General features: G+C 37.5%; 1 protein-coding gene across 3 annotated transcripts in view; it reads right to left on the reverse strand.

The window, feature by feature from the left end:
• The window catches only part of ROCK2 (Rho associated coiled-coil containing protein kinase 2), a 105,171-nt gene that overhangs the window by 61,947 nt on the left and 20,171 nt on the right, over window positions 1–23,053 (reverse strand). For all 3 annotated transcript variants that reach the window (XM_050315279.1, XM_050315278.1, XM_050315280.1), the window contains exon 2: window positions 3,232–3,313. In XM_050315279.1, coding sequence (XP_050171236.1) covers window positions 3,232–3,313 — 82 coding nt within the window. The remainder of the gene's footprint in view (window positions 1–3,231; window positions 3,314–23,053) is intronic.

The following is a 23,053-nucleotide window of genomic DNA, read 5'->3' on the forward strand; positions in this document are numbered from 1 at the left end:
GTTGCTTAGATCTGTTTTTTAGTTATTTAACTTTCTGCTCCCAGAAGTTACAGCAGCTAACAGGCTAAGAAGCACCTGAAAGGGAGACCACCAAAAAAAGCACAAGCCACTAAGACAATATTCAACACTCGGCAAATCTCAGATGACAGAAAAAGTGACTTGGAAGAATTTACTCAACCTATTATCTTGGTCTAGATGATAGAAGAGGAAAAGAAAAGACCAAGAAAGATTTGTTACACCAAGCCCATGCTGGAAAACTCACCCTTCTTTTCTAAAATAAACAAACTAGTTTTTACTATCACAGCACTACGAGATTCCTCTCATTGTTTTGGGTATTAAATATTGCATTCTGCTTTCCTGTTCCATGAATACTTTAAAAGAACACAGAAATTTAACCAGAATCCCAACAGTTGATTAAAACAATGTGAAAGACTGAAAAGGAAGGACTGTATTATATGAGATACTTAATGTGCCTCTTATAACAATGTAGGTTCCACTTGGGTTCAATACCTTAGTGAAAGTGGTAAGAAATCAGAATAGTAAGGGAAAGCAGGCAATGAAAAAATTTCTTGCATATTAAACAAGTGAAGAAGCTGCTTCAGCAAAGTGGTCACAGAAACAGGATACACCAAACTCCTATAGTATGGGCAATTAATAAACTGCCTTTGGGAAATGAGTTGAAACATTTGAGTTTCAGCTTGAAACTGTAAGTTGAGCTGAACATCCATTAATATCTCAGCTGAGGTGCAAACTATTTCATTTTTAAATTAAAATAAGCTATTAATAAAACATTAACCTGAATAGCAATGACTTGACGCAGGTTGGAAGTAGGGTGTACACAAACCCCTGGGAATACGGCAGGAAAAAAAATTATTTCTCAAAATGTTATTGTGGGAGAATTAAGTGATTAAACTGATCGCAAGTGTGATGATTATTTAGCATTTTCCACAGTTTTTGAAGATTTGTGCAATATGGATTAAAACAATCACAATGACTCTGCCTCAGCTGCTTCACTGTGCACCCCACTGCTAACTCACGGGATGGCCCTGCCATCTCTCTGTGGTTGCCTCAGGAAGCCTTGAGGAAGGTTGCAGGCTCCAGGCCCCTGGCACAGAGTCCTCATCAGAGTCTGTCAGAACCTTCTGACAGCAGTTCTCATCTAGGTATTTGCTACAGTTCTTCAGATGCTGAGAAAAATCACAAGCGACAAGAACTCACCGTTCCCTAACCTAAGAGAGCAACAACTTACAGTTCCATAAATTCTTAACGCAATTCCCAACTCTTCTTCCAAGCCCAAGGTAGCGAGAGGCTTCAGCAAGCACTCTGATCCTTGCTACCCTCAGAACAGTTTCCAGGAAGACATGAGCTATGGGTTCAGCAACTTCAAATGGCATAAAATGGCAATGCCAATAAGAACCCAGTTGTTGCCCTGTTTTTTTCCTACACCCCAGTGGCTTGGTTTGTGCTGGCTAAGTATCAGTGAAGTGAAACGAAAATCAGAAACTTGTCCACTTTTCTTTTGCCTGACTAGTTTTAACAAAAAGAAAAAACAAACCACCCCACTTTTGCTGTAATTCTTCTCAGTTCCCCAATCTGGTACATAACAAACACACAAACACCTGCATTGGAAAGGACTTTGAAAGACATCACTATGGCAGGACTGATTCTTTCCATTGCAATGCCAGTAGATTATTAGCCTCAAATGTTTATCAGATCCTCATTTCAAAATTTTCCTTTTTTAACAGTGTAAATCACAGAGGATATGGAGCACTATTTTTCATTCTCTCCCAGGCAGTACAGAAACAGTAGAGAAGTTACATGGGTGACTCTTGAAAGAGATGCACTGACACATCATGTATGAGCCAAAATAGTCAGGTCTTACATGCTTTTTTATTTTGAAGTTCAACAGGTAAGAAGAAATACAGCTTTGAAAACTCTTCATTAACTACTAAGAATTTTTTTGTAACATGTCTCAGAATGTTTTTAATTAGTATATGGCTATTTCAACTGTATACTGTCAGCTGATTTAACAAAAAATGGTAGTAATAAAATCATGATGGAAAGTGTATTTTCATGTTTCTGCCATTGCTTAGTCGCAGGTAACAAAGATACTTAAAATACTGTTTCAAGCCCTTTCTTTCACAAATATCAGCTTGAATTCCTTTGAACTCAAACTGAGAATAATCCCAAGGTATGCCTCTACTTCCTAATCTGCTGTTTCTTATTTACTGTATTTTAAGCGATTTCTCCAAAGCGAGACTTTACTGGCAACCGTAAAGCTGTACATCCATATACAGGGCTCTGCCAAACCTCACAGAGAAGCACTGAATTCCAAACAAAAGAACTCACCACAAATTACTACACCAGCCACCATTTAACCAAGGAGCATGAGCAGATATTTCAAGGAGTCCCAGCACAAGAGAGAGCAGAAATACAGCTCTTACCAGTAAAGAATCTAAAGAGGAGCTGCTGATAAGACTGCATCTACAGTAACCTTAACATATGCGATAGAAAAAGTTTTTTAAAAAAATATGGACCTCACAATAAGTTCCCACAAAGCACAGTTGTTCCAAGAAGGTTTAGTTACTGCAACTTACTTACATTTTAAAACAAATAGTCCACTATTTTTACAAGAAAAAAATTCTGCTTATATACACGGATAGAAATCACTTTGAAAAGACAAAATACAGCTACTCTGATGTAACAGTCTTCCATCTCCATATGCTCATTGAACTCCAAGATCGTGTCTACAATTAATTTGGGGAGAATCACACACATCTATGCCAAGGTGCAAAAATGCACCAACATATTTTAAGGTACAACAATTCAGTTTTAAAAACCCACAGAAGACTGAGGGTTAGATTAAGTATGACTATATAAACAATGTTGACATTTTGCGTAATGAATTCCTGGAGAATAACTTGGATATGCTTAGCAAATTATATAGCTACACATACGTAAGATTAAAAAAATAACAAAAGGATTTTTCTAACTGTATTTAGGAGAACAAAAATCTACAGCTTGTATTTTTCAACATATTTTCAGTAATATAATGACTCCCCAAAATGAAACTTCTCTCTGTAACAAATGGTCCTCCAAAGCTTTCAGAATATAGAAGGTCAGAGTTATAAAAATCAGTACAATGACCATCAGTAAAGCATTTCTGACCACTCAGCTTCCTATGACTGTGATCACAGCTATGTCATTGTTCAAGGGCCACTTGCAACTTACATCTATTTAAGAAATTATCAATGTTCTTGTTCTTCCTCAGTGCTGGATAATCCAGATCAAGGACCAAAGAATTCAAGCCATCCTGAAAAAAAAAATAAAAATAAGTTAATTGACTTCTAAAATCTTAATTAACAACTTCACTAAAACTACTACACTGACTATATATTATTCAAGCATGCATTACATTCCTAGTAGGCAAATCAAACAAGCTCTCAAGTATGTTTATAAACCAGCAGAGGAGCTAACACACACTGACTGGCTCCAAGTTCTATAAACAGTACAGCTATATTACCACTGATTAGTGGCACTGGGACTTAAACTGGAGTAGTAGTTTTAATCTTAATCAGTAAGTAATCTTACTCATTAAACACAGATTTAAGATACTGAGTTCAGTCAATCCATTTTTCCTATTTTTGTTACACATTTCTTGCAAAAAAACATTTGCAGGAAATGTCTGTATTATCCATATTATTGCTCTAATCACAGTCTCTCTACCTTCTCGTTCTGGATATTCGAAAACCAACTGCACATTTTTCCTGGAAGCAAGATGTGACCTAAACTTAAAAAGAAAATTCACCACATAATTCAGGCTCACAAGACTAGATTACTTTTTCTAAGGGACTCAAAAAAAAGCAAGCCAGAACTCTACATACCATTCTGCTACCCATTATCAGTGCCTCAGCAGAAAACAATTGAGACCTCTCAAAATGGCAAGGGATGAGATCACCAAATCTAAACTAAAAATAGTATTTTAAATGCCTGTTACAAGACTTAGCTCAATTCCACCTTTCTGCAACCCGGGAAAACATAAAAAAATTACTCTTTAAAATACAAAGACTTTTCCAGTTACACAGGGACAAATAAAATTAAAAATTAGTTTCAGATAATAAGAGGAGCCAGAGACACCATTCATTTTCAGCAAATCCAGTGTTCAGCATGAACTAGCAGTTTTATTCATTACTCTAAGAACAAAATTCTGAGACTGTTTCTTCAGCTTTTTGAACCTTGATAGGGCATCACAGAGATTTAAGTCAAAGACCACATCATGTTTATTATAGGCAGCCAACAGAACTAGAAAGCTTTTCAGTCTTCTTAATAACTGAGGCTATAGTTAACAATCTGCTGATTTCATACTTTTTTCTTAATATATCTGGGAAGGTATCATTTATTGAAAATATGACTAAAATTATTATACTCATTCTAAAACCATATCTATCCAGATAGAGTCAAAGGCGAGGCCTAAGATTATTAAATACATTTTGAATGCCACTTTGTCCTAAATACGCACATACGCAAATAAGACTACCCCTGTGGATACCACAAATACATTAATGTTTAAGACCATTCTTAAAACTAAGAGATTTTATTTCTTTATTTACTTTTTACCTCCTGACAAATGGAAGTGCCTTGGGAAGTGTCTGACAAAGTACAGGTTAGACAAATGATTAAAAACTGTCTGAAAGACTAGGCCCAGAAGACTGTGATCAGTGGCACAAAGTCCAGTTGGAGGCCAGTCACTGGCTGCACACCCTTGGACAGAGAAGATTAACGCAAAGGTCAGTAAGGGGAAAAGCCAAGTCCTGCTTTTAAGGAAGGAATAACCCAGGCACCAGGTACAGGTTGCAGCCTGAGAAGCTGGAGAGCAGCTTTGCAAAGAAGGATCTGAGGGTCCTAGTGAACAGCTGATCCTTCCTCTCTGCTCAGCACTGATGAGGTCACACCTGGACTGCAGCATCCACCCCTCGGCTCTACAGGTAAGGATTTACTGGAGCGAGTCCAGCAATGGGCCATGAAGATTAAAGCACTGGAGCATTTCTCAAGAGGAAAGGCTCAGAAAGCTGAGACTCGTCAGCCTGAGATGTCTGAGATGCTCAAGGCAGGGGACCTCATCGGTTGTGTATCAGTACCTGATGGGAGGGACTGAAGAAAAGGCAGGGCTCACTGACAGGACAAGAGACAATGAACACAAGGTAGAACACAGGAAATTCTATCTGAAAACCACAACTTTTTTCCTGTGGTCAAGTACTGGAACAAACTGCCCAGAGAGATTTTGGAGTCCCCACCAGTGGAGATACTCTAAACCTGACTGGACCTGCTCTTGGGTAACCTACTCTGGCTGACCATGCAATGAGCACGGGTGTCGGACTAGATGATCTCAAGAAGTTCTTGCCAACCGCAAACATTCTGTGATATAACACCTATAATATTTCCACTGCTGCTCAGAGAAAAGGTGGAATTTTACTCCTGAATCTATGTAACACAAACTGTTATGAAGGTCTTACACATCAAGTTTTAGAACTTCCTAACAGAAAGAAACATAAAACAGTGTTAATAAACAAAAAGGGAAGTCAGTAAAGAAGGCACAGTAGTTGCTTTAATAACAATATTTACAGGATTACTTCAGCTAGATCATAAATGTTCCTGCAGGATTCATTAAGGATAAAGGAGTGATGCACCAGGACACCATGCTCATCTTTCAGAGGGACAGAAGACTTACTACCTATTCTTAATTTTGACAACAATTTTACAGAAGATAAAATAAAACCAAATCAAAGCAACAAAGTTATTAAATACTATGGGATTATTCACTTCCTGAATTGCACAGGTACTGCCCAATAACCCGGACAAATCCAATGGAAAGTACTTTAGGTGACTTTAGGTGACTTCCTGCAAAATAACAGGATCTGTACTACTCTTTATTTACCAAACACCACCTTCCAAAAAGGATACCTCATTCTGCAGCACAGCATGTCAGCAGAAATATGGATCCTCACTTTGCAAAATGTAGAGAAGGACCATGTTGAATGCCCCAATGGAAAACAGATGGGCCACCTTTTAGGATTTTACCTAGTTCAGTAAAGTATCAATTCCAATCAGCTGGCAGCCTACATACACCACCAAACTCTAACATTCTTCTTTCACTGCCACAATATTCTCATGATCACTAACAACTGGGCAGGCATTTTAAGGAAGATGTAAAAGCACTCTGTGCTAACACAGATCAGCCAGGCATACTTCTGTTCTTCATATTTTGGAGGAGAAGAGAGGTGAGGTCACCTGATATTTTAATGCTTTTCATGCAAAGATATTTTGCAGTCAACCAAGAAACACATTCATAGTGAACCTGATTTCCATCTTCTGCAAAATTTCAGGGAAAAGAATAAAGTTATCAACCCTAATAAAAATTTTTGTGAAGTTGGATTACAAGGTCCAAAACAACTGTAACTTCCAATTTAAACCGAGCTGTATATTAAAATTTCAGATGTCACTGTTTTTCCCATGTGTCATTCTGATTCCACAGCTTTTTTGTGGGCTACAAAAACTGAGAACCATATTTGCAGCTAATTTTTTTATTAGCTCTTTCTGCCTCTCTTTCATGGACTCCTGGTAACAATTTTCACCAGTAGCTATTAATCAATGGTAATTTGAGAAAGTGCAACTGACTATTATTAACTATTAGGAAGTGTCCTAACTCTTGAAGACAGCCAGCTACAGGTGGTGTCAAAGAGAGGTGATTAGTATCATCATCACAAGGAACAGAGAGCGTGTCAACCTTTTTTTAACCCTGTGATCAAACCTTATTATCGTACTCCATCAAAGACAAGTGTTTTGTTTTTTATAAAGAAAGCTTTTAAACAAAATTTTAAGTTCATAAGTTCATATCAACAGGTAGTTTATGAAAGACTTGTCTTGCACATCAACATTTTGTCAAAAGTTGTTTCCTTTAAAGCTTTACATTTTCAGTGAAAGACCTAGTTTATGTTACTTAACACAAAAATTCACTACAATTAAGAAGCTGGGTCAATAGAGTACGCAGTAAACAGGCTGTTCAGACTGAAGAGAAGTAATCCAGGAAATGACGTTGCCTCTGTCTAGGCTTCAGAGATAAGTCACTTCAACCAGGAAATATGCTATTAAAGGGATTTCACTGTTCACTTCCTCTTTCTGCTCTTACAAAAGACTCAGAAGCTCACAGGCCAAAAATAGCAGCTTCCAAACAAACGCACCACTGGCAAAGTCAGATCAGCCCCATCAAAAGCCTTTTGCTCATGGTCAACATGCTAAAATGTTTTCCATGGATTGTTTTCCAAAAGAAAAGTCCAAACTTGATAAATTTTGCAACACCTTCCTACTACACCAGGAGGAAAGTTCCTGGCCACTCTGACAGTCACCCTCTGTGGACAACGTGGAGCTTGGCTTTCCCAGCAAGTGACTTGTACTGTTTACAGACCTGAATGAATCTAAGAAAAAAGAGGCAAGAAAAGTTCAGGAGATATAGGAACAAAATGTTTATGTTCTTCTTTGACAAAAGGGGCTGTAACAAGGAAAAATACTAGTAGTTTCTCAATAAGTCCCATGTTAATTCCAGGCAATCCAACTTAAGCTCTCACCAAATTAAACCATGCTGTGCTAATAGGAATTTCTAAAGTTTAAATAACTGTTTGAACCTGTCTAACACTGATATGTACGTGTAAACCCCACAGGGTATCAAAACCAGCTTTGGCTACTTTGATTTATTCCTCCCTTTCATGATGCGAAAACAGTAAAACTCCCAAAAGTAAGATGATTGGACAGAAGAGGTGTTGAGTTGCTTCAGGAAACAATCCATAATCCTGCAATAACTGGAAAACATAAAAAGCCTGATCTAGTAAAAGATGTCCCTGTGCGGGGACAAGAGGTTGGACTACAAGAGACTTCAAGGTCCTTTCCAACCCACACCCATGTGATTCTGTGAAAACTTCACTAAAGCATTACTTACAGGGCAACCAAAAGAATATTCCTTTCACCTTCCAAATCCTCAAATAAAATGTAATAAAATACACTGCAGCAAAAAGTACAGATAGAAAAGTCTTGTAACTTCAGATTACGTTTTCCTAACTTGGCCTACATGCTTTTTAAGGTAGAACTTCCCAAATCTATGCACACAAGAACTGACCATCTAATGACTCTTCATAATGATTAAATCCCCACTACGTTCTTCCTTAGGTCAACTGGAGCCTTGAATAATTCTGGTCTTTCCTGAGTGATTACCTCTTTCCATACCATAGAAGGTGAACAGCTCAGTTATAGAATACAATATGAAAAACAACTAAAAGGTCACATGCAAGGCAAATAAAGCATTTTCCCAAGCCCATCCTATTCAGTGATCACTCGGACATGTTGCAATTCACTTTTCTCTTACTTAAGCATAATTAGTATGTGAAGTAATAATCTGGGGCATGACAATGCAGCCAACATTTACTGTTGGGAGGTCTTGCTATTCTAGTTCTTTAATAGTTCTACATTAATTAACAGATTTAAGTTTTAAGAGTATTGAGCATGTACAGTTTAGAACCTAAAAGCAGCTACTGTCCACAGATGAGTATGTAAATACTTAACAACAGGTTTTATTTACAATCTGATTTCTGTATATGAAGGTAAACAAATACTGAAATGGTTTTAATGTTGTCTGCTATTGAATATATGCATATTTTTCTTCATCTTACACACAATACTCCTTGAGACGTCCTCTTATGTGCTGCATCCCATGTGCATATTTTAATGGTTTTATCCATTTTCCCTTGCTATTTGAAAGGCACAGTATGAAAGTATTCCACTGTAATGATAGGATAGCTTCATCCTAATTACTTACAAAACAATAATGACAAAATTGTTAAAGATGCAACAAGAAGAACTTAAAGGAACACCACTATGGAATAGCAAAAGCACGTAAATAACAATCAGAAAGATAAAGGGGTATAATGGGTTGTATTTTACAAGGGACATGAGAAAATAATGGAAGATACTTTACATTAAGAATAAAAATCCATTAAGATCTACAAAAAAAGAAAGAGTGCACAGGCAGCTTAAGTCTTCCAGGCTTTCTAGGATAAGAATGAAAACAAATCCTAAAGAAAATCACCATGTACACGAAGAAATGTGCTGAAGCCAGCAAGAGCCACTGAAATTCACTCAAAGTCTCTAAGGAGACTGTCTTAATCAATTTACTTTGAGAACTCAGGAAGAACAGGAAAGGTCAGCAAGACTCAAAAGGGCAAATCAAAGCACTCCCATCTAAAGGCGGAGGGCTTTCCAAGCTACAGATCAGAATGCCTGTGAACAGGGAGATAGAACATGACGTTAATCATTTTGTAAACACCTAGAAGATTAATATGTGAGATCCAGGGTTTAAGGATTTCTGTATTCTTCTAAAAAATAAAACAGTGCCATGTAACTGATTTCTGGAAGAACACGTGATGTAATCAATAAGGCAAAGCATCTTAACGTAGGAATAAAACACCAGACTCACTATTCCCATTAGCAAAATAAAAAAATACAGTACAGGAAATCATGGAGTATATATGTCCAAAAGGTAATTATCAGAGTTCGGTAAACATCAGGACTTGGAAAAGTGTGTCAAAAAGAAATTCCCTTGGATTTGTCCTATTCCATTTCTACATAATATTTTCATTATCACAAAAAAGCAACAGAATAAGAAACAGATCTATTAAGAACTAGTAAATAAATAAATTCTGTGACTGATACCAAACTTGGAGTTTTGAGCACACACTATTGTTTCTCCACATTTAAAACTACTTCAAAAAGAAGGGAAAAAAGATGAAAAAGTCAGATAAACTCAAAGGTCAAGTACCAAAAGAGGGGAAAATCCCCACTAACATATGCTTTTGAAAGAAGTTAAATGCACAGAACATGAAAACTGGAATAATGAATACACAAGAACATAATGGACAATGACATAGGGTTATAGCAGATTAGATGTCTTATCTAGGATGCAAAAACAGGAGGTGCATTGTATAAGACCTCACAGAGAACCAAGATTCTTTTGTAAATAAAGATCAGAAATCATCTGCTGTTATAGCCTAAGACAGAATATTGTGTCCATTTTTGCAAATCCCTGTACAGAGGATTGCAAAAGACAAGCTGGAAAAGAACTGAAAGGAAGGTAACAAGCCCAGGAAAATGATAAGCAATTTGTGCTAGGGAAGGCTGTCAACACCAGAGACTTTAGTCTTAAGAACAGTTCGCCTAAGGAGACAGGACAAGTTCTTTCAGAACATAAAAAGCTGTTATGAGTGATAATGGTAACGGACACTTCCTCACATCCCCAGAAACAGCATAAAATTAGATGAATTAGGCATGAAGATTTAGGTTACAGATTAAGAAAAAAACCTGTAAATAGCAGTAGTGAAGAACTGACACAATACAGCTACCCAGGAATATGAGAAATCCCTTTCACAAGAGATTCACAAGTTGGAGAAATATTTATTACAGTAGATCCAGCTGTGGATTCTACCTCTGGAAAGAGGACTTTACTAGTGATCTCTAAAATTCCTTCCAAGCCTACCTGAAATCTCTTCACAAATTGCTGGGATAAATACATAAAAGCAACAAATTAAGCCAAAGAAACAAGACTGGAAAGAGGAGTAAGCCAGCAGCTGTGAATATACAACTTAACGCTTAAACATTACCCTTTTCAAAAAAAAACCCAAAAAACTTAAACATTATAAAAATGCACATTTTCTCCTCTAAATCACTTGTTCCTATTTTCTCTTTAAGCCTTAATAAAACTGGTCTCACATGTCTTGCTGCTTACCACTGTAGCCATGGAAAATTCAGTAGTTCAGCATAATCTGCTTTCATCTGAAGTCGCTGTACATTTCCAGGTTCTTTAGCTGCTTCTGATTTTACAATTCATATTGCTTTCAAAACATTAATGTGCAGCAAAGCCCAGAACTGCAAACCTGTTAAAATGACACTAGAGATAATTTCCTATTCATTGGAATCCTCCAAGGCCTTTATTAGCAAGCTTTGCTCCTTAACAAGAGAGCAAGAGCAGGCTGGTAATTTTGACTGTCACTTTTCCGCAGCCATTTATGCACCACTGCGGATGGAGAATTCCCAAGCAATCAAGCAGAACAGTACAAGTACTAGAACTGCAAAAAGACTATCTACAAATGCACAAAAAATAAACCCATGCCTGGAACTGTTTCTCTGACACCCTGAAAAAGTGGAATTACCTATTGTTTCCTGAAAATCCAAGTGCAACACACAGCTTTTTATTCATTCGTCTTTTCCCAAACAGGGCTTTCAAAGGCTACAGCTGCAGGAGTCAGAGGTAACACCAGCAAAACAGATAAAAGGTCAGGGAGCTCATCTGTGTGTGAGGAAGGAGACAGATGTATAGTCTATTCTTAAAAATCATGTTTTGACCACAAGGCCATCCTTGTTCCATATTAACTAAGAATCCTAGTTTTCCATCATGAAAATTATTCTATTTATCTTTCTGTACCCTCAAACAGTTCAGTCTGTGAAGCTCATTTCAGCAACTGTCCACTGCACACTGAACCATCAGAATCACTATTTAGCAGTCACAGATAAATAAAAAGCAAGTAAACATTCTAATAATGAAAAAGGATATTTATTAGAGTAAATAATAAAAATTATAACTATCTCTAATACAGTTGCTGGAACTGCAAAGAACAAGGCTTGAAAGGAAAATCGAGACAGCATCTAGAATCCTCCTCCCCTAAAAGCATGATTAACTAGTAGTTATAACAGGACTTGCTTTGGGTTTTTTTTGTAATCACTGATTCAGAACAAATTATTACAAAATATGCCTGTACTAAAAATACTAGCAGCTGCTGAAAATCACTCTTTAAAACACTTCAAACTTTATAAATAATAGCCTGCCTATCATGTTATCTCCTGCTTAACTTCAAGTTTGATGTCAGCAGCATATTCTAATCAGCTGCACCACATATTTCTTAAAATGTACTCCACCATAACTCCACAAGCCCAGATTTCCAGTTAAAGTGATGAATAAAATTGAGGTAATCAAAATCACATCTAACTTTGTAGTACAGAATTTGGATGCAGTATGGAAAAACACAGAATACGTATTGCCACAGATATTTGGTTGTTTGGCTGTTTGTTTGTTTTTAAGGTCAAGATATCAGACCAACCCAGCAGAAAGAGGCAACACTTCTGCTCCAGAGGAGAAACCATTAAAATCAGATAGAAACCGTCAAAGTAGGGAAAACTCCTACTATTTAGTGGACATGTTTTGTGGAGAACTTCTGGAAAAGTCTATAGATGTAAAAATGATTCCTGGAAGAAAGGGAGCGGCGCGGTACAAGGAAATAGGGAAGATTAAATTGGCATGGGAAAATCCCAAAAGAGGTAAAAATTAGTTTTAAATAATGGTGAGTTAAAAGACCTTATTCAGATTTAAACTACTGATGGTCAATTGCCTACGAATATGGACAAAACAATTATTTTAAGATTATCTCTGCATGAGTAGCTGCTGAATGACACTGGAGGAAAATGAATGGAATTTCAACAAAATGAATATGTATATCTATCTCCACCAAACATCAATATCTAACTTCAACATCAGGAAAACAAGATTTTTATTTTTGCAATAATACATATGTATTGTTGGTGAGGAGATTATTTTTTAATTAAAAATAAAAAGCTAAGTAGCCCTAAAACATGGCTTTCTCACAGAAACAGATTCAACAATAAAGGAAATAATTTATAATCATTTTAATTCCTTTAATTAGTAAGTATACACTGCTTTCTTGAAATATAAGTGCCTTATTTATAAGTCTGACATTCTGAAAAGTAGTCATATGTTCAGCATCTTAACACAGATTGTATTGATGATATAAAAGGACAAGCAACTTGGAAAAAAAACCAAAACAAACATTTTTATGGAATACGTTTGAGTAGGTGCTTTTTATATGTTCAGGGTTTTTTTTCATACATATTAGATTCATTTGGAGTTCGCATTGCAAACACTATTCCACAGTCCAACACAATAAACTTCACTCATGACGCCAGACTGCAGTCAAATCCACTATTAAGTCTGTCTCCCAAACATGTAATACGTTTTCCCATAAGCCTACATGTAAATATGTTAAAATAAATAAATATTTAGAATGTTTAAATATACAACAGAAATAACACTTCCATTCCAATTCCTCAGTCAGGACTACCAATGAAACATTCTACATTTTAAAGCAAAACAGGGATTTTTCTGGATGATTTCTGCTGACACTCAATATATGTTCTTCTAGGGACTGACTAGAGTAATAATTCCATCATTTGTAAAATCCATGAGGATTAGGTATTATCAAAGAATTGAAGTTTTCTCAGCAACTTCAATAACAAAAAGGTATTTAAGAGGTCACTGGCTTCAGCCTCTAGCACCAGAATGGAACATGTTGTCTCTCCTGACAAGCCCAACTAGAAGTGTTTGATCTTCCGTGTTTCCCTCTGGAACAAAATGAGTAAGACTGTGATCTGAAGTAATTTGAAGAAACTTCCTATTCTTGAAATACCTTCCAAAAAGAAACAGAGCAAAACAAAACCAAACAAAAACCAAGAAAAGAAACAAACTAAAACCAACAATAACAACAACAAAAAAAGCAAACCAAACCCAACCAAACCCCCCCTAAAAAAACCCAAACCAAAACAAAACACAACGGGGAGAAAACCTAACCCTACCCCACCTATCTAACCCACATAACTGGCTGTCCTGTACAAAAGAGACCAGATTCACACTCAGGACAGACATTAGGTAGCCGCTTTGAACAGGGGTTGAACCTCAGTGACCTCCTCAGGTCTTCAAAGCTGAATTATTCTGTGATGCTACAATTCGTTTTGACCAGAGCATATGGCAGATCAGCAACATTAAAATCAGTTTTTGTATCAACAAGTCAAAAAAACCTCTGGTCTTGCAAAGATAAAGACGGTCCTTAAATAAGCAATTTCTTTACAGTAAAAAGTATGAAGTAAAGAGTACAAAAGAAGTGCTGACAGGAACTTGCTATCTGCAGATTTTGAGAGACCTCCTTCAGCAAGTCTGACGAAGTACATGCCTATCGCAATCTGCTGCTAGAATTGTTCATTTTTCAAGTCTCTGAGCAACAAGTTTGTTCTGTGCACAAATCTATATTAATTAGCTATTTCTCCTACAAGATCCATTAGGACCTTCACAACTGTTCCTCCAAGCTGTGGGTAGGCTTAACCAAAATCTTTGGGCTTCTTTCACTGAAGAGGAAGTGATACCAAGGGGCCCCAGAAGAGAGCAGAAAATTTCTTCTGAAGGATTTTTTCAACAACTTCATCAATAAACTAATTTAGTCATGGAAAAACTTTTGTTTAGTAACTAAAATCCATTTAATGTAAGGTTTAATAGGCATCAAGGTAAGTGCAGAACCTTTCTTTAGAAGCTGCTAGCATTAAAATTCATTATAAAATTTAAAACTTCTATCACAGTTGACCACAAACTGGGGAAAATAACAGTTCTTGATTCCTAATCTGTTTATCTAGCCATAAATTCCACTGAGTGGGTGTTGTTATATCCTCTGCTTTATGAATCAGTTTGCAGAAGCTTTTAATGCTAATTGCAAATTATATCAGAAGGAACTGTATTTAAAAATAAACATTACATAACATTAGACACCCAAGGAAAAACTCCCAACTATTGCACCTTGAACAGACAAATATAAGCAATAAATACTTCTTATGTTTGTACACAGCACCCCAGTTTTGCTTCAGCCAGGAAAAAACATCACCTTATCAGTGTCTGTGAGATATTCAAATGCTAAACAAGTCCATAGTAAAATAAACATATTGTGTCACTTCAGATATTATAGAACAGCCTGTGCCACGCATAAAAGAGCATGACTTAGAGCATGACACAGAATGACTGTGATTAAGCATGTTTCTCCTTAACTGTGAAGCATTTAGTATTTCTGTCCCTAGAAAATCAGAATATACACACATGCATGCACATCCTCACACACAATGAGAGGTTCAGGTCCTGGCACTGAATGGGTATGAAGGACAAGAACAAAGGCTTCCATGAATAAATCATCAGCAAAAGAAAGTAAATGTGGGCATACTTTCTCAGGAAAAACCCTCCCAAGACTCATCTGAGAGGGTGAAGGAGCCAGTCTGCTCTCTACCTTCCCTGAGAGGTCACAGCAACTGGGGGAGGAGGTTCCTGCTAATTGGAAAAGGGCAAGTGCTGTGCTCAGCTTCAACAAGGAGGATCTGCAGACCAGCAGGCCAGAATTCCACTTAACTTCAGGCCCCTGGACACAATTTCCAAATAACGGAGAATAAGGTAAATTAATAAACTGATCACAAGCAAATTGTGCCTAATTTGCTTGTGCATCTCTTTTCTAATAAGATGACTGTTTCAGTGCCCAAGGAGTGAGCAGTACTTGTTTATCTCAACTTCAGCAAGGTATTCAACAGAGATTCCTACAGTAATTGCATTGGCCAACTGGGTCTGTGAATAATCAGTTGGAAAGCTGGCTGGACCATCAGAGTCGAAGTATCACTGAGATCAGTAGAATCAAGTCCAACTTGGCAGCTGATAAACACTGGCATTTCCCAGGGATTGATAATGGGACCAATACTGCTTGTTTTTACTAATGAACCAAAAGCTAGGACACAGTGTACCTTCAGCAACTTCATGGATAACACAACTGGGACAGTGGCTGATACGCCGGAGGGCAGAGCTGCTATTCAGACAGATCTGGAAAGGCAGGGAAAATGGGCTGGGAGGAGCCTCATGAAGTTCAATGACACACAAGAGACTCCCATGTACGGGATGGAATACCACCACACACCAGGAGAGGTTGGCACTTGCTGGCTAGATAGTGGTTTTGAGGGAAAGGATCCGAGGGTCTTGGTGAACAAAAGCTGACCCTGAGTCAGCAACAGGCCCTGTGGCAGAGGGGTCTGTCAAGAGGCAGCAGACACAGGCTGCCATTTGGGAAATTGAAATTGGCTATACAGAAGCATTTTCTCCACCATGGTCAGACACTGGAACAGGCTGCCCAGAGAGGATGTGGCATCTCCATGTTTGGATATTTTTAAAACTAAATTCTTAAACATCATCTAATTGAACCTGCTTATTGAGTAAATCCGTGGTTTGGTCCAGAAGACCTCCACAGGCCCCTTGCATCCTAAATTATCCTATGATGGGTATTTGTATTCAATTCTGAAAATAGCTTCAAGCAGAGCTCAGTTATAGATAGAGTGCATGTACATCTCCAGAAATACCACAAATTATTTGGCCAGACATTGCTGTTAGAAGGGCTGACAGGATATTTTGTGAAACAATATTTCATGGTGAATTGTATTATCACAGTATCACCGATCATGGACTGGGGCCTGTCTGTGGAAGATCGTGACTCTGTTTTGTTTTGTACTGCAGTCAATCTTAGATAAGAGATGCCTGATGGATAAGCACAAATTGAAATAAGCAGAGACAACATCAGATAGTATCAGATGCAATCAACTGGAACCTGGTCTCCTATGTATGTGGTGACTCAGATTCCCTGGCTACCTGGATCTCCATTCCAGGAAGATGGAAGGCAAATGAAGCAAGCATGCAGGAGACTCAAAACAGAAAGAAGGGGTTTTTTCACATCACAGAACTTTTTGCCATGGGATGTTTCTGCCGCCAAGAAGTTTACATTCGGTTGAAGACTATTCGGTTCAAGGGAGATAAAACTGTCAAGGGCTCCATGACAGAAAACCACCACATCCACCTTGGAGACTCCCTGAGCTGCCCCATCTTCCCAGGTTGGGAGAGTGGGATTGAACAGGCACAGTCCTTGTTCTGAACTCTGTTCAGCACTCTGCCTCACTCATGCACTTCTGAGCTATTGACTATTGCTGGGAACAGAGTAGTTAGGGTGAGGCAAACTCCTGATTCAATCTAGTGATCCGCTTTCATGTTACTACTTTGCGAAACTGTCTTTTCATTCCTGCACAAGCTACTTTAATCCCTACAAATAATTACAAGGAAATAAAACAAGTTTAATTCAGCCTTAGTATTACATATTCTGGACAAAAGAGCACATAAAGTGCCAAACTCAAAAATATACAAGGAAAAAGAGAAGAGATTCAACAACAGACATTAAGAGAAACCATTCTGAAACCAGCAGTACATTGTATTTTGCCTGTTGTCCTCCCAACCTGCAAGAGGAGCCTTGAAATTTGGGGTTGAAGGAGTAATTAGTTGACGAGGTGATGACTTGGATGATCTTAGAGGTTTTTTCCAACTGTAATGATTCTGTGAAATGTGAGAAAACAGAGGCTGGATTCAAATGCCAGCTCTGGCAGCAGCCAAACCAAATGCTACGGCTACAAAGCAGGCTATGAACTTCCAGAAAACACTTGAAAGGACTTAGTATCAACCCCATGTGCAATAAAACAATTTTTCTAATCTTTGGCTTACACAACAAGAAAACTATTTACTATTTAGTGGCATTTTAAACTCACATTGCATCTCTTTTAAGCTAATGTTTACATCTCAGGAGTGGCATTACAACTACGTACACATACAGATCTATTAAGAGGGGAAAAAAAAATTCAAAATTTAAGAAAATAAAATAGAACAAAGGTTGACTGCCCAACCTTGCTTTGCTTCCCTTTCTACAACATGATAATCCAGCATGCAACAGGTGGCTGTGCAATATTTCTTTGTGTCCTCTTTCCTGAATACAATTTCACCTCTTGCTCAGTGAGAACAAAACCAACTAAGTGTATAGAGTTTCTCTCTGGTAGTTTAAAAACTACTTTCAGGTACATTCAATGTTCTAAGAACTTGATTTTCATTACTGCACAGACAATGCAAAAACCACTCACACTGCAATTTCTGAAATACCATGACTGATTATCAATTTTACAGCTGGTTAAACCTCATTCTAATTAAAAAAGGCCATTTGTTGTGGTAATACTCTAGATGATAACTCTGAAATAAAGTGGGACACTTGGTCTGGTATTTGCACAACAAGTTCCCAGAACATTCTTCTTCCCAGTGTTCCAGTTGTAGGTGCAAATCAAACAACTGGGTGTGCTTATGCATACAAGAACTTTTTGTTTGTATTTCTGAAAAGGAATCACATCAAACTGGCAAAGGAAACTGTAGCCTTTTCAGAAGAGACAGAAATTATAATGTAGTTCCTTAATCTTTTACTGCTAAGAGTGAAAACAATTTCAAGTTGTAGCAATATTTTAAATAAAAGATTTAACTTGAAGAGAACTCCAATGTCTTTTTTTTTCCAGACATCTCAATTCTTAGTATCTCAATTTTCAATTTAGTGCTATCTGCACAATTTCAACAACCTAGAATTACTGTTTTCAAATCCAATTCAAAAGAAGATTTACCTCTACTAACACAAAAAATATTGTGAAATTTTTCTGAAATTAGAACAAGTATACTTTGTTTCACAGTAAAGATGATGTTCCTGAGCTATTGTAAACTCACTTTTCTGTTCATTATGGATGAATGAAGTAAAATCTAAGTTTTTGCTCTACATATGCACATTTGTCCTTTTAGCCATGAGTAATGTGATTTTCAGTTTCCAAGTGCTCAAGAAAAAATCCCACCCAAAATCACTACATTTTGAAGTCAATATGCACCCTCACTGTCTTTTCAAGAGTTCCTGGTCTCTAACTTCCTGTACACAAATCAGGAAGATGAAAGTACACAGGTGAGAGATAAGAAGACCCCGCTTTTAACTGAATGACTTACAGATGCAATGACCCCCCTTCTAATACTGATTTCTAAATTTTGGTATCACCCTGTACTACACACTACGCAATTCGATATTTAATCCGTCTCTTCACTCAGAACGCCATCACTCTCACTGGAAATACTTTAGTCAGATACCAAAATAGAACTCCTAGAAGTGGTAATCCTTTATGCTGACTCATTTATCTGAAAATATAATTTCAGTTCTTCGAAAGTATAGACCTAACTTCATTATGTGCTCAATCACTCAGGTTTAAGTGTACTTTTCAGAAACACTGAATTATAGTTCTAGTTTTCACCACAATAAAAATTATTTGTGAAAATTCATTAACACGCACCTCTCCCCTCCTATTTTGTCTGATCCCACAGTGACTTTAAAACATCTGAATAATAAATGCATCATGGAACACCTGTTTGAAAAGCACATAAGACTGTATTTGCCTAATAGCAGCAACGTAAAACTTCTTCTCCAAAGAACAGAGGAAGAAGTGCCAAAGAGGCTAAGAAATACTGTGGTCATCAAATTAGAAGATATTTAAGATATGAAACATTAATCATCAAATCCTGATGAAAGTCTGGCATGAAAACAAGATCACATTTGTTCATGCAAACAATTTGGAAGAATGAAAATCCACAGACAGGTTTCTACAGTAAATCATGATAGTGAAAATCCAGGTTAATAGTAAAATGACCAGAAAAATACTGGCCAGAGTTTCAGCAGACATAATGCAGACAAGAAAGGCAGTCAACAGTTAAAAAGATGAAAGGATAGAAAAGGATTACACAGGGAAATGCCAAAGATCATTCCAAGGACATTTTGAAAGGAATTCTAAATGCTATCACTTAGACTTGAGCAAAAGGAAGAAAGGAGCAGATAAAATTATTATGGCTTTTTCAATCTGAATGGTTGAATTCCAATTATAAACCAAAGTTTCTTCATTGACTTTAATGACCATTAGCTACTAAACTATATGACTAATTAGGTATTTAAGGTTTTTAAAATGACAGCAAATTAGTTAAATGGAAATTTTACTCCCTAGCTGCACAACTGATCCATAAAGCTGGAGAAACTGAAGCCACTTATTTCAAAAGTAATCTTTCCTCTAAAATCCTAAAATACTATTAACACAAATAAGTACTAGAACTCTAACACTAGTGTTAAAATTCTATAACTAGTTCTAGAATTATTTACAAACTTTGTTCATAGACTTCTTTAGTAAAAGAACCATATAATTGTTTTCCAAATACTCCTACTTACATATGTCAAAAAATAGTCCAAATAGTCCGCAAAACATAATAAACTGAATCAGATTTGACAACCTCTTATCTGAGGCCTTCCCAATATCAACAAGCGAAAAATACATGTGCCTTGAGGCTGCTTGTTGAGTCAGTAAGACAGATGACTTTCAGGTCATTCACCAGTACATGTACATCCAGAGCATGATTCAGTATTTGTAAACAGTTTCCAGAATCCCCCACATTATATCCATGGGAATAATTGGGGGGGGGGGGATAATCTGCAAATGGAATTTTATTGGTTTTTAATGTTAGGTTAATGGTCGGACTTGATGATCCTAAGTGTCCTTTCCAAGCTTAATGGTTCTATGATAAGTAATCCAGTAGGCTTACAAAGTGGGAGTGGGGATGCAGCACTTCCAATGTGACAGCACAGACAACTGGGGAGCCTTTCAGATAGAGAGCACAGGCTGCCTAGGGTACAGGTCAAACAACAACAACAAAAATGGGGACAGGTCAAAGAAAAAAAAAACTTTAAGAGCACTGCCTTCTGCCAAGACAGCCCTGATTTCAGAATCACACCTGGGTTCCCAGAGAAAGACACTTTACAACAAGCCAAGGAAGTCTTCCCCAGTGAAGATATCCAAGGCAGTGGCTGAGCCCCCATGCAGACAGTGGAGCTCTTTTTTATGGTTATGGCTGTTTCTGAGCAGTGAAGATCAGGCCCAGAGTCCAGCTTAGCCTTATGCTTGCACCGCAAATCAAAAGGTGGATGATCTCAACAGCTGTTCCTTGCACTTCCTATTGTAATTTGAAACACAGATTCCTAGGTGGTGACTTCTGGAGCATAACCACACCAAATTACTGATGCAATTCCTTTCTCCTCCCTCCTATGAATTTTCACTCTACCAACGTCACAGCGCATTATCTCATCCATTCTGCAAACTCACTGCTCAGCTAAGCAACAAAATCTCCTTTGCTGGGAAATAAGATCAGTTTAACAAAAAATGCTGCATTTCTACACCTTTATTAGGCACTCTGTGCCCTGCAGCCAGGGCTGTGCAGCCCATGGTGCATCACTGAGGGCAGAGCAGGAATGGTGGCCAGGGTAGGAGGCAGCCACTTTATGCACTCAGGAGTAAGAACCAGAATTCTCCCCCGTGACAAGAAGCCTTTAGAGCTGCTTTCCCACCAGTATTTGCCAGCTCTTCCCTACCGCCTTATGACAACCCCTGTCTGATAACTGTAAAGGGGAAGAAAAAACCCACATCCTCAAGATAACCTCGCAGACAAGCACTTTCAGAACTAGGAGACTGTCCTTCAACTACATATGAAAGCCAATGCTGCCCTCACAGCACCAGCCTTATCCTTATCTCTGACGTGGAATTCTATCCTACATGAACAAATGTTATCCTTTTTTATCAAAATGTAATTTAACCAGAAATCAGGGTTGTTTGCTAGGACACGCTGTTTTGCAAATCAATTTTACATTTACAGTTGTGATATTCAATTAACAAGAATGCTAATGAAGGTATTAACTCACTACCTTTGTCATGGAGAAATATTTTAAATATGAAACCTCTTACTAGCACAATTTTAGATTTTCTGTACTTAAAAAAGTGCTAGGAAAAAAATCTACTATGGGAAAAATTGCAAGAAGGAAGTAGAAATCACACTGAACTGACATTTCCACACGTTTCCCAAGTTCTGAAGCCACCTATAAATTTGCAATCCAATCTTACTCTTTAATATGCATGGAAACCTGTAACTATGCTTTGCTATATATTGATTTCAACCCGCTCAGTTACTTTAATTAAGATTGTATGTGCAAAGACAATAGTATGACATTTTCCTTTTCTAAAATGTTTAGGAAATTATAATCATACTTTATTTCATTTTAGAACTCTTCCACTCACCACAGGAAGTAGTTTAACAAAAGCAGAACCCCTATGAACAGCTGCTCAAACAGGATCCTCTAGTAAGTACTAGATGGGAAATAACTTAATTTCCTGATCCACCTCAAATTTAAGAAGGTGCTACACAACCCACAGCCATCTGCCTGATCTACCATGCATGTGTTTCTGTGAAAAGCAGAAATTTTTAACAATGACTTGCAATTTATCCAAACTATATGTCAAACTTCAAACTCCAACTGTGATATCATACATTTGTTGAGCTCCGATACTCACAACAAAAAAAAAAGTGAACCCACCCTCAACGTAGCTGTGACAACATAAATCACGATGCTCTATGAAAACTCACTTTCTCACTGACTGCATAATCACAGCACGCTGTAATTAAGCACATTCTTCTAACCAGCCATGATCTTAGTAAACCAACTCCCTCCTTTTAGATTTTCTCACCAAGTCAAAAACAAGGAAGCGTTCAGAGCCCTTCATCAACCCCTCCAAAAGCCCTATGACACAGCCACCTCCCAGCTGCACAACCTTCCCGCTGACACATCATGATCCACTAAAAGACACAGGTCCTTCCCTGGACAGAAATGGATTGAATGCACATTTTAAAGCGTGACAGAGGAACAAAGATCAACAGAAATGTATGTTGTGATTTTTTGGGCAGCTCAGAGGAACATGAAGTACTGTCCCTGTCAATGCAGAGGTAACCTATTCTGCGCAGCAGGCAGGAAAATGAGGTAGGTGCTTCCGCAACTTCCACTTGCAAACCAAATTGCACCAGCTCTTTATGCTACAGAAACAAGTAGGAAAAGCTAAAAGTTTCTTACAACTTTGTGCTGCAATAAGGCACTTCAGTCAAGATTCACTTTATTTCTACTGAAGTCAGCAGAAGTGTCTTACTTTAATATTTAAGGCTTTTTTAAAAATGGTGTTTTAACAGAGCCAGTAATACAATGTCAAAAGTAGATTTTTAACAAAGTCATGCACTTGTGTTTCTCTCATCTTCTGCTTTTCTCTTCTTTGGGTTTCTTTCCTTCATATAGCTCCATCTCAGCTTGATTCCCAAACAAAACTTCATTGTATCAAAACTGATCTTGCATTATTT

This window comes from Myiozetetes cayanensis, unplaced genomic scaffold, assembly GCF_022539395.1.
Source record: "Myiozetetes cayanensis isolate MyiCay16 unplaced genomic scaffold, myiCay2020 scf2-11, whole genome shotgun sequence".
In the NCBI taxonomy this organism is placed as follows: domain Eukaryota; kingdom Metazoa; phylum Chordata; class Aves; order Passeriformes; family Tyrannidae; genus Myiozetetes; species Myiozetetes cayanensis.